The sequence below is a fragment of the Phocoena phocoena genome, chromosome 12, assembly GCF_963924675.1.
Source record: "Phocoena phocoena chromosome 12, mPhoPho1.1, whole genome shotgun sequence".
Classification (NCBI taxonomy): Eukaryota; Metazoa; Chordata; class Mammalia; order Artiodactyla; family Phocoenidae; genus Phocoena; species Phocoena phocoena.
Window position 1 is genome coordinate 14,184,082 of NC_089230.1, and position 15,221 is coordinate 14,199,302.

The 15,221-nt window shown below is 43.1% G+C and overlaps 1 protein-coding gene across 1 annotated transcript in view; it reads right to left on the reverse strand.

Annotated features, from left to right (window-relative positions):
- Window positions 1-14,705, reverse strand: part of ESR1 (estrogen receptor 1) — a 246,892-nt gene extending 232,187 nt beyond the window's left edge. Inside the window, exons 1-2 of the mRNA XM_065888506.1 lie at window positions 14,568-14,705; window positions 12,037-12,558 (exon numbers count right to left, since the gene is read on the reverse strand). Coding sequence (XP_065744578.1) covers window positions 12,037-12,488 — 452 coding nt within the window. The 5' untranslated portion in view covers window positions 12,489-12,558; window positions 14,568-14,705. The remainder of the gene's footprint in view (window positions 1-12,036; window positions 12,559-14,567) is intronic.
- Between the last annotated feature and the right edge of the window lie 516 nt (window positions 14,706-15,221).

Consider the following 15,221-nt stretch of genomic DNA (forward strand, 5'->3'; position numbering starts at 1 on the left):
TCATTCTGTCCAAGGAACTGGGCTGGAACTCTAGGGAGGACCAGGAAATCAGACTCAGCATCTCTTCACAGCCTCACCCACCCTTCTCTGACTGCCTAAATCCTACCTCCATCAAACCTTTCTGGGTCTGTGCCTCAGTAGATGGGAGCCCTCTGTCTGGTTAAGTGCCCCTCCTCAGTGCCTCTAGTGGGTCCCTCCTCTATCACCATTCTAATTCCACTGGTTTTCAATTGTCTATACACTTTTCAGCTCCCTCACTTAACTATGAGCAACTTAATGACACATAAGGTGTCCAATCTCTGTAGCTACAACAGGACTCAGCATATGACTGACATTTGATAAAACTTACTGAGTGAATATACACATTAATTAATAAACTGTATACAATTACTCTAAATTAATCTATAAAATTAATGAAACAATCATTTCATTAATAATGAGTTAATATATGAATGAACATTACTGTTATTAATAATTGGTAACAATTAAATAGAAGGGGGAGACAAATCTATTCACAACCATAATGAAAAGCATTCTGTGGTGATTTCCACAATACAGGTACCCAAAACAATGAACACTGAAAGAATGCCAGGTGGCATCTGAACTGAACTGGTGGAGGTGGCATTTGAACTGAAATTTGACTTTTGGGCAGACTCAGCCTAACACAGATGGGACAAGAAGAAAGAAAGGTATATTATGTGAGAGATGGAGGTGACTGAAGAATGGAAGTGGGAATGTGCCCGTTTAAATTTGTTTTTTTTTTTAAATTTATTTAATTTATTTATTTTTGGCTGTGTTGGGTCTTTGTTGTTGAGCGTGGGCTTTCTCTAGTTGCAGAAAGCAGGGGCTACTCTTCGCTGCAGTGCACGGGCTTCTCATTGCGGTGGCTTCTCTTGTTGTGGAGCACGGGCTCTAAGCACATGCACTTCAGTAGTTGTGGCTCGCGGGCCCCAGAGCACAGGCTCAGCAGTTGTGGCACACGGGCTCAGTTGCTCCACGGCATGTGGGATCTTCCTGGACCAGGGCTCGAACCCATGTCTCCTGCGTCGGCAGGCGGACTCTTAACCTGTGTGCCACCAGGGAAGCCCCTTGAATTTGGTTTTGAACAAGAGTGACAGGAGATGATGAGTTGGAATCAAATTACAAGGGCTTTGAACATGGCACTATAGGATATGCATCTGTTCTGTGAAGGTGAAAAGCCACTGAAGGCTTTGAAACAGAGGAAGGACCCAATCAAATGTCTACTTTGGGTAGTAAGCTCAGGTAAACTGGAAAATTAGAGTTTGAAAGCTCAAAATCAGTAAGGAACTATTACAGCAATAATAGACAATTGGCTGTGTGCAGAGAAAAGAGGGAAGGACACGAAAGGCATTTAAGAAGGAGCTTCTTTCTGTGTTTTTGAGACCTGCAAGAAGATGCCTGGTACCGCATTTCTCTGAACTACAGTTGTTCAACACAGAAACGCTAGAACTTGTGAATGTGCCTACCAGCCACCTAACACCTTTGCTAGCCATTTTCTAATGTTAAACACAGACTCCTTAGACGAGGGCTGGGCTCGTTATGGAAAAGCAACTTTGGTTTCATCAATCACAACTGCTGAGCATCAGACACAAAACACAAAGAACCAGAGAGCCCCGGGCCTGTGGGTTGATAGCGCCTCATGGTGGAGGGCCTAGAACATCGTGTGGACATCAGAGGGGTCCCATGCTCACTTCAATCAAACAATTGTACTGATACTTAGAGGCTGTATCAACAATGCTAGAGTCTGGTGTGTGGCAACGATCGGAAGAACTAAAGAGAAGAGAACCCTGTTGGGGGGGAAGGTTCAAGGATTTCAATGACCTCCAATTATCTAAACCTTTACCAAAAACCCAAATCATGCCCGCTAATCGGCATAGGTGTGTACAGTTGACTCTTGAACGAACACGGGGATTACGGGCACCATCCCTCAGCCCAATCAAAAATCCGAGTATATACACCTGAAATGAGCATAATGCTGTATATCAACTGTACTTTAATTAAAAATATTCCTGGTATATCTTATAGCCCGCCTCCATAACCGTGGTTCCTCCTGTATCCCCAGTTCTGCATCTGTGGATTCAGCCAACAGCATATCGTGTAGCACTATAGTACCTATGTTGAAACAAATCTGCCTGTGCGTGGATCCAAGCAGCTCAAACCTGTGTTGCTCAAGGGTCAACTGTATTCGCATTCATGTTTTCGGTCGTTTCCTAATTTCACCTTCATATCCTGTGGCAAAAGTCTGCAACCTCATACTCTCCCATTTGCCTTCTTTGTATCTAGTCAACATCCAATGCAACCGCCTACTTTATATGTTATTTTGGAAAGATGAGTAGAAATTAACGTTACTGTCATTTTTCTCCTCAGCACTCCTTCCTCCCTCTGCTTCTGAAACCCAAGAGGCTCAGTGAAATGGAGACTTGGAAAACAGGCAGCCCTGGGTATGAACAGTCTTCCTCGCGGTCAGAACACAGCAAAACCCTGGGGCCACCGTGACAGACAGGTACAGGAAGATTAAATGTGATAACACGTACAGAAGTGCTGGGAGACTTCGAATCAGAGGACTGCCCAGGAGAAAAGCCCATGGAGTTGTTTTGTTTTGTTCTCTTAATGGCTTATTCACGCTTCACCCCCAGGGCAGTTATCCAAACTGCCGACATATGGCACAGGTCTCAGTAGTTTTTTTAATCATCTGGGTGATTCTGAAATCCTCCTTGATTCTAATGTGCAGCCAGGTTGAAAATCCACTTTTATAGATGCTCTATAAATGCTGGCTTCCATCCCTCTTCCCTCTCTGCGTCCTTCTTTCCGAATCACAGAGAAATTCCCTCCTTGCCCTTGTACGACATGGCTTCTCCGTAGACTGCTTCCGTCAATTTCAACTACTTCCCTCTCTAGAGTTGCTTCGGTCCAGAATACTTAATGTTTCCCTCTTTTTTTATTGATTGATTTATTTTTTATTTATTTGGAGTTTATTACAGTTGCTTTGTTTTGTTTTGCTCGCACAGTATCTGGCATAGGCTAAGCATTTCTAAAAATACTAGCTTCCTGCTTCCTTTAGGTTGGAAAAGTTTAACTTCTAATCACAATAGGGTATTAAAGTTGATCCCTTGAAGGCAAAATAAACAAATATAGGGAAGTTACAAACATTCCAGACTCTTAAAGAGCTCTCATATTCACCTTCTTCAGTGTAGAGTTGCCAATTCCTTTCTAAAGAAGTAATAAAAAATTGTGGCTGGCTACGTGCTGGGTGTGTTTTCAGCCCTTGACATCTCTGAAATTTAATCCTTGTTGTTGGGTTTAATCCTCCCAAGGGCTTCCCTGGTGGCGCAGTGGTTGAGAGTCCGCCTGCCGATGCAGGGGACACGGGTTCGTGCCCCGGTCCGGGAGGATCCCACATGCCGCGGAACGGCTGGGTCCGTGAGCCATGGCCGCTGGGCCTGTGCGTCCGGAGCCTGTGCTCCGCAACGGGAGGGGCCACAGCAGTGAGAGGCCCGCGTACCGCAAAAAAAAAAAAAAAAAAAAAAAAAAAAAAAAAATCCTCCCAACAACCAAAAGACGTAGGTCGTATTTTGATTGGCATTTTACAATTGAGTAAACTGAGGCACGTTGAGCCAGAGATCACAACTGGGCAAGGGTCAAGAAACAAGCTGCTGGTCTCCCAAACCCGTGCTTTCATCACTCTATTATATACAATCAATTCTTATTACGTGCAAGTTACGTTCTATGAAGTACAGAGTAGAAGCCACAAACACTGAATTAGTGAATACTAAACCATCACTCCTAGGGGAAATAAATACAGGGTTAGGTTCCTGAGAGCCTGTGGTTGTAACATTTTTATGAACCAAGCAATATACAGCCTTGCTTCATGTGTGTGTGTGTGTGTGTGTGTGTGTGTGTGTGTTTCTGTTTAAAGACATCTTATTTAACATATGTTGTTGACTTGTTGACATTAAAATCATGGCCAACAGCGCTGTAACTCATGCTGAATGAAGTTTATCTGACGCGTATTTTCTCCATAAGTCACAACACAGCATTCTTGTACTTAGGAACACTAGACAGCACTTCAGCACTATGCTTTTTAAACAGCAAAATCACTAATGAAAAGGACAAAAATGCAAAAAACACACAAAGTGGCACTAAATGGACCTCAAACAGGACACTTGTTTACAGTCTGAGAGATAAAACAAGCAGGCAGAGCTCACCTCATTTGACCTCAGCTAGGAACGTGCATGTTGGATGACTCAAATTTTTCACTACTTTGTGCACGGCCGTGCTACCATGAATGACTGAGAAAGTGCGATGAGTACTGATCGAAGGTTACAAAAATGTCAGCGGGTAAATGCAAATTCATAAAAGTGCAGTCTGTGAATACTGGGAATCACTGAACTTGAAATGCCCAGTGGAGTCCTTTGCATTTTCATTCCTGAGAAAGGGGTATTCGCAAACACCCCGCATTCTTCCAGTCCCATCTAAACGTCTCTTCCTGACTGGCCTTTCTCGCTGCAAGAGACCAGAGGGAATCAGGGTAACTGGTGCTTCCTGCCTACCAGGCCTCTAGGGACTTGGTGTGCCATGCACTTTGCCGAGGGCTGAGAGAAATACAGTGGTGTAACACAGGCTTTCTGCTTGGACCAGTGCTCAGGGATTCCTCCTGTTAGAAATCCAAGAGGCTTCTGGAGGCCTCTCAAGTTTTGTCAGATAACTAAAGAAAATACCTTCCCATTGTAACTAAATTGTATCCTGTACTCAAATTAGAATGTACATTCTCTCTCTCTGAAGTGCTTGAAATAATCCAACAGAAATATGTCTTCCCCACTCCCCCCCCCAAAAAAAAGCAGGAGTCCAAGTTAGCATAAAGCACCCTTAAAATCAATTATGTTTCTGACAATGTTGTATAGTGAAAGTTTTACCAACAACAACAAAAAAAACCAAAACTAGGGACTTCGCTGGCGGTCCAGAAGACTTTGCCTTCCAATGCAGGGGCTGCAGGTTCAATCCCTGGTCGGGGAGCTAAGATCCCACATGCCTTGTGGCCAAAAACCCAAAACATATCACAGAAGCAATACTGTAATAAATTCAATAAAGATTTTAAAATGGCCCACATCAAAAAAAATCTTCAAAAGAAAACCACTTAAAATACCTTCATGAAGTAAGTAAAATGAATCATGGATGTACCTACGACTGTTCAAAGAGGAATGTTTTTGTTGACGAAGTGGGAAATCACAGTCGGTTTTAAATGCATGGTGTAAGTTCACGTAGATCCAGATTCCTGAAAAGTAGGCCACTGGGAGACCACAGCAAAGGCTGCACTTTTTGTCACCTCCATACCAAATCGACGTGCAGAAGCCTGTGGCCCTAGGATTTCACCCACTCATGCAGTAAGACTCCTGGTTGCTCTGCGCTAACACTGATATGTTAACTGCCAGGAATACAAACACACATTTTTTTGATATTCCATCTATGCCTTTGATGAGCTACACACTTTGGAACAACGTAGCCAAATGAATGAATGAATGAATGAGCTACGAAAGCAATTTCACTAAGTGAAATTTTCTCCCTGAATTATTGTTAAGCGTCTATCCTTAAAGACGAGAAAAAATCATTTTTGAAACTTTTACTGTGGTTAATGCCACTTTTAACGTAGTGAATGGGTTATTAAGGCATATTCTTACACCACTGGCCTTCCCAGGCTAGGGAGGAACTCTGATGAGCCCTGTTCCAAATTTTATTAAAATAACAGACAACAGAGGTCAATAAAGAAATAAACCAGAAAAGATGGGAGGAAAACTGTGGGACTACACAGATGGAGTGACTAACACAGAGAAGAAAAAAGAAAGCTGGATAGCCGAAACGAAGCCAAGAAGAGTTTAAAGGGAAGAACAGTAGAAAATAAAGCGAAGAAACAAGAAAACAGGAGAACGGACTATCAAAACAAAGATCAGCGGAGGAAAGAGAAAGGATGCCAATGCCAAAATTACTATTTCTAACACTATTTAGTTGCAGGAAACTAAAAGAGAATTCTCTTTTACTTTCAGGATCTTAAAAGAAATTCCAAGTCTTTATGTGAGAGTAGTGAATCGTGAATCGAGTTGCCAAGAAAACTGCCCAGTAAGTAGTGCCTGGCATGCACACATGAAGGCTGCTGGGTCCCTGCACTCGCCACTGTTTGGGAACGGGGGAATGAGGGCGAGGGATGCAGGCTAGAAATGGGACCACAACCACAGAGGCGGAGCCTTCGGGCCAGACAGCTCTGTAGCTTCCAAGCCGAAGGTGAGAATCTGAACATGAAACCTCAGAGGTCACTGGCCCGTCTTGAAGGTGACAACTTTGGGGGAACCCTCAAAAAGAAGGACCCTGGCTGAGTTTATCGAGGGCTCACTGGGAAATATCCAGTCCTGAACGTTTCTTAATTAACTTTATTAACTTTCATTGATCTACTATAATTTTCCCAAGCCTAATTCACTGGAGCTTCAAAAAGTAGAAAATGAAAAGACAAAGTCGCCTACTATCTCATGAAAGACGACACACTTGATTAAAGGAGAAGATGTTATGGGAACAAACTAAGAACTCAATGTGTTCCTCTAAAAAGTTCAGGGGAGAAACAAAGAAAAAAATCCAGGTATGTTTGGATTTTTCTTTTTTAATTTCTGTATAGCAATGGGAGGTACTTAATAGATTTATGGTATTCATGTTATTGATAGTACTATTATTGAAAATTTTGACTATATATGTAAGTTATAACTCCACAAAAATGAGTAAAGTACATTAAAATTTTTTCATTTCTGTTTGGATAGATATCTCCAGGCTACATAATAGGCATCCAGAAATACTACCCCAACTGACTTCGACACCTCCTTGCTGCTAGCATCATAACTGACATCACCGTCACCCTCTTCCTCTTCCTTCTCTCTGCCGCCACAGCCACCGTCATCGTGGATTCCACCATCACACCACCATAATACTTCCAAGAGTCAACCCTACTCCTTCTTATTCAATTATCACTTTGCTACACCATATAAAATTTTGTCGTTTGGGACCAAAACAGTTGCCTTTCTAGCCTTCATATTTTTAATAGGGTTTAAACATGTACATATAATTAAAAGTGTTGTTGATTAATGCAAAGTGTTCCCCCATAATTCCTACTAATATTCTCTAATGTGCAGAACTCAGCATTCATGGTTTCTTCTCTCATGAGCTCAAGAATATTATAAAGGTGCTTCCCTTCACCTCCAGCCCACTTAAGTCCTCAGATTTCAGAGGACGCTGTGAGGGTATGTTTTAGGGATGGAGTAGGGGACAGCTCAGACACACCGCTTTTTAAAATGATGTTATCTGTCAATTCATCAGCAGAGTTTAAAATATAAAATAAAACTGCTGGATGATTTTGATGGACTGCCTCCTTTCATGAAATCCTTTACACTTTCACTTTGGCTGGTTTGTGTTCAAGCAGCTGTATTTTGGGGATTTATATAGCATCTTTTACTGGAGTATGAATTTGGGTTCTAAACAGTTGTGGCCACTCTGTTTTCCTTTCTTCAATAAGCAAACTGAGACTTGGAATTAAACCAAATGAGCAATTTGCCTCTATCAAGTCAATGTGTCCTAGAGAAGAAGGGAACACACTTAGCCCTCTCTACTAGGTTCTTCTAAAGTTACATTAAAAATAATACTGAAGTCACTGGGAGGAGTTAGATTTATAATTTTTGTGCTGAATATGAATTTTAGAAAAAATAGAATTAAAATTCATATATTTCCTTACATAAAACTATTATCACGTAATCGGGGTTTTGACTTTTTTTAAAAATATATCTATAAGATAGATGTTCTTTATGATAACCCAGACTGCAAACAAATGTTGCAGATGGTAATAAAGATTTTATTTAAATTTGGCTTCCACAGAAAATGAGTTCATATTATCATCAATCTATATTTGCGGTGAAACTCCTGATCGCTTAAATCAGTTCTTCCCCGCAGTTTTCTTTTAGCTTACAAAAGCACCAGAACAAATATTAATATGTGAATAAAATAATAAAATAGCGATGGCTTGTATAGCTTATGTACTGCTTTCACATATACTAGCTCACTTGACAAAAGTACTAATGTCTTATCATGATCGGAAAGTTTGACATCTTTTATAGTTTTTCCTGATATCTATTGTTCTTGTCATTGTCAATTTCTTACCCCTGTCTTTTACATCCTTAAAATAATAAGAAACCAAAATGCTGAACCTGAATCTTCCCAAATTATGAATGTCACATCTTAACTATATTCACAAAAGTAATCCAGAGATCCAAATTACCGGAGTGTGAGAAAGAAGGTTAGAATAAGTGGCAATTACCTTTCAGGGGCTTTTTACAAAACACGTGCAAGCCACATAGAGTAGGTGAAAATGAAATGGGGTTTGAAGATGTGATTCCGTTTCAACCTAAAATATACTCATTCCCCAGGCAATATGTGGCTCCTTGAACTATTCTTAGACCAACACAAAGAGTCAGGTAAACAGTAACAATTTAAATGACTGAAAAAAGTAAGAACAGGAAAAAAGGGTGCTGAGATATCACCTAACTACAAAGAAAGAATTACTCAAAACTTGAAAATTAACCATTCGAATCTCTCCCTAGAAGGAGCCTTGCTCAAAGTTGAGAAATAGTTCTAAGTGTTCACCAATGCACAAACTAGACACTAAATATATGCATACAGACAGCAGACAAATCACTAGGGCTTTGGCTTTGATGCAAAAGGTTTGTATATTGGTCAAGTTTTTTGGAGAAGTGGGCAATATTTAGCCTTTAAGAATATTGAGTAATAAAACTGAAATCAGCACAGAGTATTAAATACCTCATTTGAATTTTTTAAAACATAGTGGATATAATTAATTTTCATCTTCAGTTTTATCCAAACTCCCTAAGATATTTGAACTTGCTAAGGACCCAGGATAAGATAACTCCCACTTGCCTTCATCATGACATTTTAGGTAAGACATATTTTGCAGAGTCACAGCTTGCCTATTTACAAATTTATTCCCTTTTAATAACAACTTGTTGGTACATGTGACAATCTTTCCCCATTACTCTATGTCCAGGGCAGTTTTATCTGTTACATTTCTTCATGCATAAATAAGGCTACATATTGTGGCCAAAAGAAGAAAATACCCAGAGCATCTTAATGTTAAATGATGTGAACTTCGCATAAATTCTCTGAACATCCCTGTGGGACATTCAAGTGGGCAATCCACACAGTAGCATTGTATAAATGGAAAAGTTAAGAACCAGAAGTAATAAAGCTTAATCTATCTGACCCAAAGTCACCAGCTAATTTGTAAGAGAAAAATAAAATAAAGACAATCAAAACTGCTTTTTGATTTGTGTCGATAAAACAACCAGCCACTTAACTAAACTTTTTGTTTTCTACTGACCATAACACTTCAGGTCAGTAGCTTTCAAACTTCTTTACCTCAAACCATGTAAGAAATACATTTTTAATCACAGCCAGCACAAACAAGCATGTATAATTAAAACAAATTTTCAGGAAATAAAACCTTCCCTTATTAGATATTACCCATTCAGCTATTTTCTATTATATTCTTTTCTATTTTATTCCTTTAAAAAAAATGTTCTAGACTCACTAAACTAATTTGGTGATCCTCTGGGTCATGACAAGCAGTTTGAAAACATTGCTTTTGGCCCCCAAAACTTTTGGTAACTACTGAAGAAAAGTAGAGGTTCCTAAAAGAATCTAATCAGTTCTTTTTACCCAGAGTCAAACAGCAAAACTGAGAGGGGGAAAAATATTAAGTAACATCTGTCTATTTGAAATAACTCTATTTCACAGAGCCTTCTTTTCCTCCCTGGGTAATAAAGGCAGAATTCAAACAAAAAAGACAGGATGTTATGGTAAATAAATGACAAAGGAAAAAAAATTATTCTAAAACTGAATTTCCACACAGAATCCCATGTGTATGAGTTTTTTACCTTATTTTTTTTAAGTTCCATATTTTTTTTATTATTCTAAAAGTATCTGAATATCATCTAATGCAAAAAGTTTAAGATGGGGCATGTTATAGCGCTATTATTTGCCACTGAGATGATGAACAATTTTGAATAAAACGTGATTCCCCTCTTTATTTGACCATGCTCACTTTGTAATTATCAGCAAGGCAGTAAATAATCCACTGAGAAGCAGCCTCATTAGTGCCCATTGAAATTCAGTGGCATTAATTTGCAATAAAAGAACTGAAAATTAAATGGAAAAGAAAATAGTTTCTGGAGTCTACCGTAAGGTTATGGAATTCACATCATACCACTGCCTTCCTTCACAACAAGGAGTTTAAAAGGTTTGAGTTAGACTTAATCGTTATACTTTGTTCTAACACTTTTTTTTTTAAAAGTGGGCAGAATAAATTCTTTTTTGTTTTCCATTTTAACCCTGAATTAAAACAAGTTAAATTAACGTGATAGATGCCAACTTTTTAAAGTTTTGTTCATTGTTTGTCTTCTGAGGAATAACTCAGGCTGGACCTGCATGGCTGTGGGATGTTCTAAAGTCCTTTGAGGGGCTGAAGGATGCGGAGTATGTTCAGATACCCCAAGAGTCTGCCTTCACAATCCTCTGGGGCCACCCTACACCTTCCTCCTATTTCTTCTGCTACAAATATCTGTCGATATAGAACACTGAATGGAAAATCGGTCCACAGCCTGCTATACAGAAAGATCTGGGTGAAAGTGGAAGGCGAGTCCAGGCACCAGTGTACAGTCAGGCAGTGCCTAACTCAGCACCCAGCCACGTGGGTGCCCTGAGGCCTCCCAGCAGCACCTAGGGCACAGGTATTCACCCGGACCACCTGCCTACGCCTTCCTCAAGTCCATCACGAAGAGAAGGGAGACGCTGTCAAAAGGAAAATGGGAGGAAGAGGGGAGAAGGAAAGTATAATCTCTACAAGCAAAAATAAATAAGGACATAAAACATTTGCCTCTTAAGTCACAAAAGTGCCCCAAACTACCAACTGCTTCTTCTCCCTTGAAGGAAAAGCACAGAACTGGGCTGAAACCCTGCTCCCCAGTCCTGGGGCATTCTCCTCCCTGGTAGGCCAGAAATGAAACTTAGCTGTCAGGAAAGTATTTCAAAACACTCGTGCTTCGATGTGGCATGTGTTAAACCCACAGGACACTTATAAATCTCTGGCTGTCAGAAGTCTTCTGTCTGCCCTGACACGGACTCAGCCGGGTAACTCAGAAATCAGAAACTCCTTAAGAGCCATTGAACTCTATTACTCCTCTGAGCAGCGCAAGTCGATCCTACAGCCCTCCAAGGTGGGACGGGGAGGGCGAGGAAAGCAGTCTAGGAATCGCTTCCCAAGGGAATCACCTTCACCATCATTATCATCACCATCATCATAGCGTTCATATTTCCACCCCGAAATTCTAGGAGAAAGTTAATTTTGCAAGCACATTAAAACAAAATTGTAAAATAATACTAATAATATAAATAAATAAAATTCTGAGCTCCGCTAGCCCCAGACACCTTCAGCCTTAAATACCAAAGCGGGACATTTTCTAGGGACTCAGAGCACCTTGTGTTTATTTGCTCTGGGGTGTTCCCCACACACACACACACACGCTAATAACCTCTGCTTTGCACAGTTTTCCAATATTTGTTTAGTTAGGAAGCACACGGGGTTTCGGATCTGCATCTCACGCAGACACTGGGGGCGGGGGGGGGCGTGGAGAACAGAATGTTGCTTTTTTTTTTTTTTTTTTTTTTTTTTTTTTAAGCCGCCAGGCCAGAGAACTTGACTCTCGAACGCGAGATACCCGCGTGACCCTGGGCCGGGCCGCGCGCTAGCCCTCGGGTCGCGCGTCCGCGGTTCCGGCGGCGGCCGGGTTGCTGGGCGCCCGGCCCCGCGGCCTGCGGGCCCCGCGAGCTCCCAGCGGCGCGGCCCCTTGCCCCCCGCTCCCTCCCGCCGCCGTGCGCGCGGCGGCCACCCCGACGTGGCGCGGCGGGCGGCGCGGGTACCTGTAGAAGGCGGGAGGGCCGGCCTCGCGCACCGCATAGCCGCTCGGCTCGTTCTCCAGGTAATAGGGCACCTGTTGGCCGTGGGGATGCAGGAAGGGCGAGAGCTGCGGCGGCGGGTGCAGGAGCACCAGCGGGCTCGGAGACACGCTGTTGAGCGGCGGGAAACCCCCCAGGCCGCTGGCGCCGAACGCGGCCGCCTCGGACCCTGGGCCATAGGCGAGGCCCGACTGGCCGTAGACGGGCGCGGAGGCGGCGGCCGCGGCGTTGAAGTCGTACGCGGCGCCCTCGGGGTAGTTGTACACGGCGGGCTTGCTGCTGTCCACGTACACCTCGCTCAGGGGCCGCTCCAGGGGGATCTTGAGCTGCGGGCGGTTCAGGGGCTCCAGCTCGTTGGCTTGGATCTGGTGCAGCAGGGCCATGCCAGACGCTTTGGTGTGCAGGGTCATGGTCATGGTCAGTGGCCGCGGGCAAGGCGCAAACCGTCTCCCCCCGCGGCAGAGGGCTCAGCAGCCGACCGGCCACCTGGAAGAAGAGCACAGCCCGCGGTTAGAGGCGGCGCAGCGCATGTCCCGCCGCGACGCGAGCTCCGGCCCTGCCCCGGGAGCGGGCCCGTCCGATGGAGCGGGCCGGCCGGATGCGAGCAAGTGCAGCCCGGCGCGAGCGCGCTCCTCCAACTCCCGGGCTCGGGTCTCCAACTTTAAGTACCGGTCTCCCGAGCTCGTATGCATTACAGAGGTGCTGGAAGCCGGCCAGGGGCTGTTGCCTTGCCCTGACGTTGGCTTAAACATCACTCCAGGCGCAGCTCGTTTTGGAGCGATCCCAAAGAGCAGCTTCCCTGAACTTTACTTTACTTGTCGCTGCTCGATAGAGGCTGAATTTCACTGCAGGAGGGCGGGGGAGCCGAGGGATCTCCTAAAGGTGGCCCAGAGAAGACGGGGTTTAAAACAAACTCGGAAGACTAATCCAGGGGCCGGCTTTCTCTAACGTGCTACCTTATGTGCCCCGTGCCAGGCTCCAATCTATCTCTGTTTGTCTCTCTGTTTGATTCACGCTCCTCGTTGGCTGGAAATATGTAGTGTGTACATAGAATGACCCTGGGGAGGACCACTCTGTAACCGAGATACGGCAGATAGAGTGGGGTATGCGGTTGAATATGCAGACAGCTATATTTAGCAGCTGCCGGGACTGATGGGAGGCATCTGGGGGGAAGGGGGTGGAGATTCAAGGTGTACATATAGGAAGAGCCGCGCTTTGCAGCAGGAGAGCGCTGCCCGACCTCACATCTTCAAAATTCTCCCAAAGTGGTCCCCTCCAGCCACGACCTTCTGAGATTCTCCCAGCCCGACTCGTCTGCTTGTGCTGGACCACAGTACTGTACTTGCTCCCAATAGGAATTCTAATGTGAATGACGATTTACAAAAACCTTCCGTTAGGCGGACATGGGTCTTCATGCCTTCCACTGATTATGCAACCAAAACTTCAGAAAACTGAATATGAAACGTGACCTTACCATAAAAAAAAATAACCTCAGGTCATTAATCAAATCTTTGGCAATTAGGTTACACTGTTGGTCTAACCAACAAATTTTAAAAGGCAATGATACATTTCTGTTCTTTCATCCTATGATTGGACCTTCTTGGTTCACTTGGACTAGGATATGCAGAATCAAATATCCAGATTGAAAGAGAAATAGAAAAAAGTTTTGTATTGAATTAAAAAGTAAACACGCTCAAGTACATTTTATATATATATATATAAAACATAATATATACTACTATATACTATATAGTATATAATTGTATATATAAGTATATATTAAAAAGATATGGTCAATATATTGTGCACCTATAATCTTGGACAGTTTATACTTTTTGATAAACTTCCTTTGCCCCAGCCTAATGAACTCTGGTATGACCATCAGATACTTTGCTTTAACTGCTATACCAAACACCTGACAGAATACTTGACAAAATGTTTGTGTCATATAGAAATGACAAGGATGATATTACTGACAGTAATATTTTGGGGTATCTTTATACTAATAAGCACACATTTTACCTGATTCTTACAAGAACAGACAGACCATTTGGGGGTAATACGCAGATGCAGCTGATTTAGTATGAAGCCAAAATTGAGCTCAGCAACAGTAACTATAGATTGCAAGCAAAGAAAGGGTTAAAAACACATTAGGTGAATCACAGATATTTCTCTTTATGGCCAGCAACCATTACTTTCCAAAGCAATTTTTTTACAGATGACTTCGTTTCGGTAAATCACACTTTCAATTTTCAAATGTCTTTCTAAAACCCATGCAAAAGCACTTCAGAGGGCTCTTAAAAATCTGAACCTGCCGAATTATATGTAAATTACACAAAGAACCTTACAAGTCCTGAAAGCAGAAGGAGATGCGCACATAAACCCATGGAAAACAGCAAATCCTCGTCTCCCTGCTAGGATACAGACACTGGCCAGAAAGGTAAGTTGCTTTCTCAAAATGCTAAAGCTACAAAGAGAAATCAAAACAATCCTACCCTGCTGGATCAAGAGCGTCTTTCCAGAAACGTTCCATGGGCTTGTAGAAGTCAAGGGCTGAGACAGTGAGAATGAAGGGAAGAATGTGCTCACATGTGCCTGTGGCTCTGTGTGTGAGCAAGGCAGAGCGTGTGGGGCTGTGTTTGTATGTGGAACGGCAGGGAATCGGGAAGCAGCCAGTAGGCAGGGCACTTGGCAGCCCCTCCCGGCAGGCACAGCAACTGGGCTGCTGCACAGAGATGGATGAATGGCCGTGGGGAGTGAGGAGAAGCTTGCTGTCTGCTCCTGGAGAGAAAGGTGGCACACTCAAGTCAGCATGATTGGGGAGAAGCAAAACTCCAGCCCTTTTTGCTCCTTATACTTCAAGCCTAGGAAGTGCCCCATGTTTTCTGCTGCCATCCTAGGCAAGAAGGGAAAGCAGGCTTGCTGTAAATCATAGGCTTACGCTAAAATAGGATGCCAGTCAAAAGTGCGTAGATATCAAGTTTACAGAATGTGACACGGGCGGTTTTTCCTGAAGAATATAATTTAACAATAAAAGCCTTCTGGGATACACTTGGATCCAATGCCTTGCTGGCCCCAGCCCCCAGTCTCTGAACAGACACACTGTTGCCTTGCCTCTGATTGCACCAGGAAACCAGACTTTGGAATAA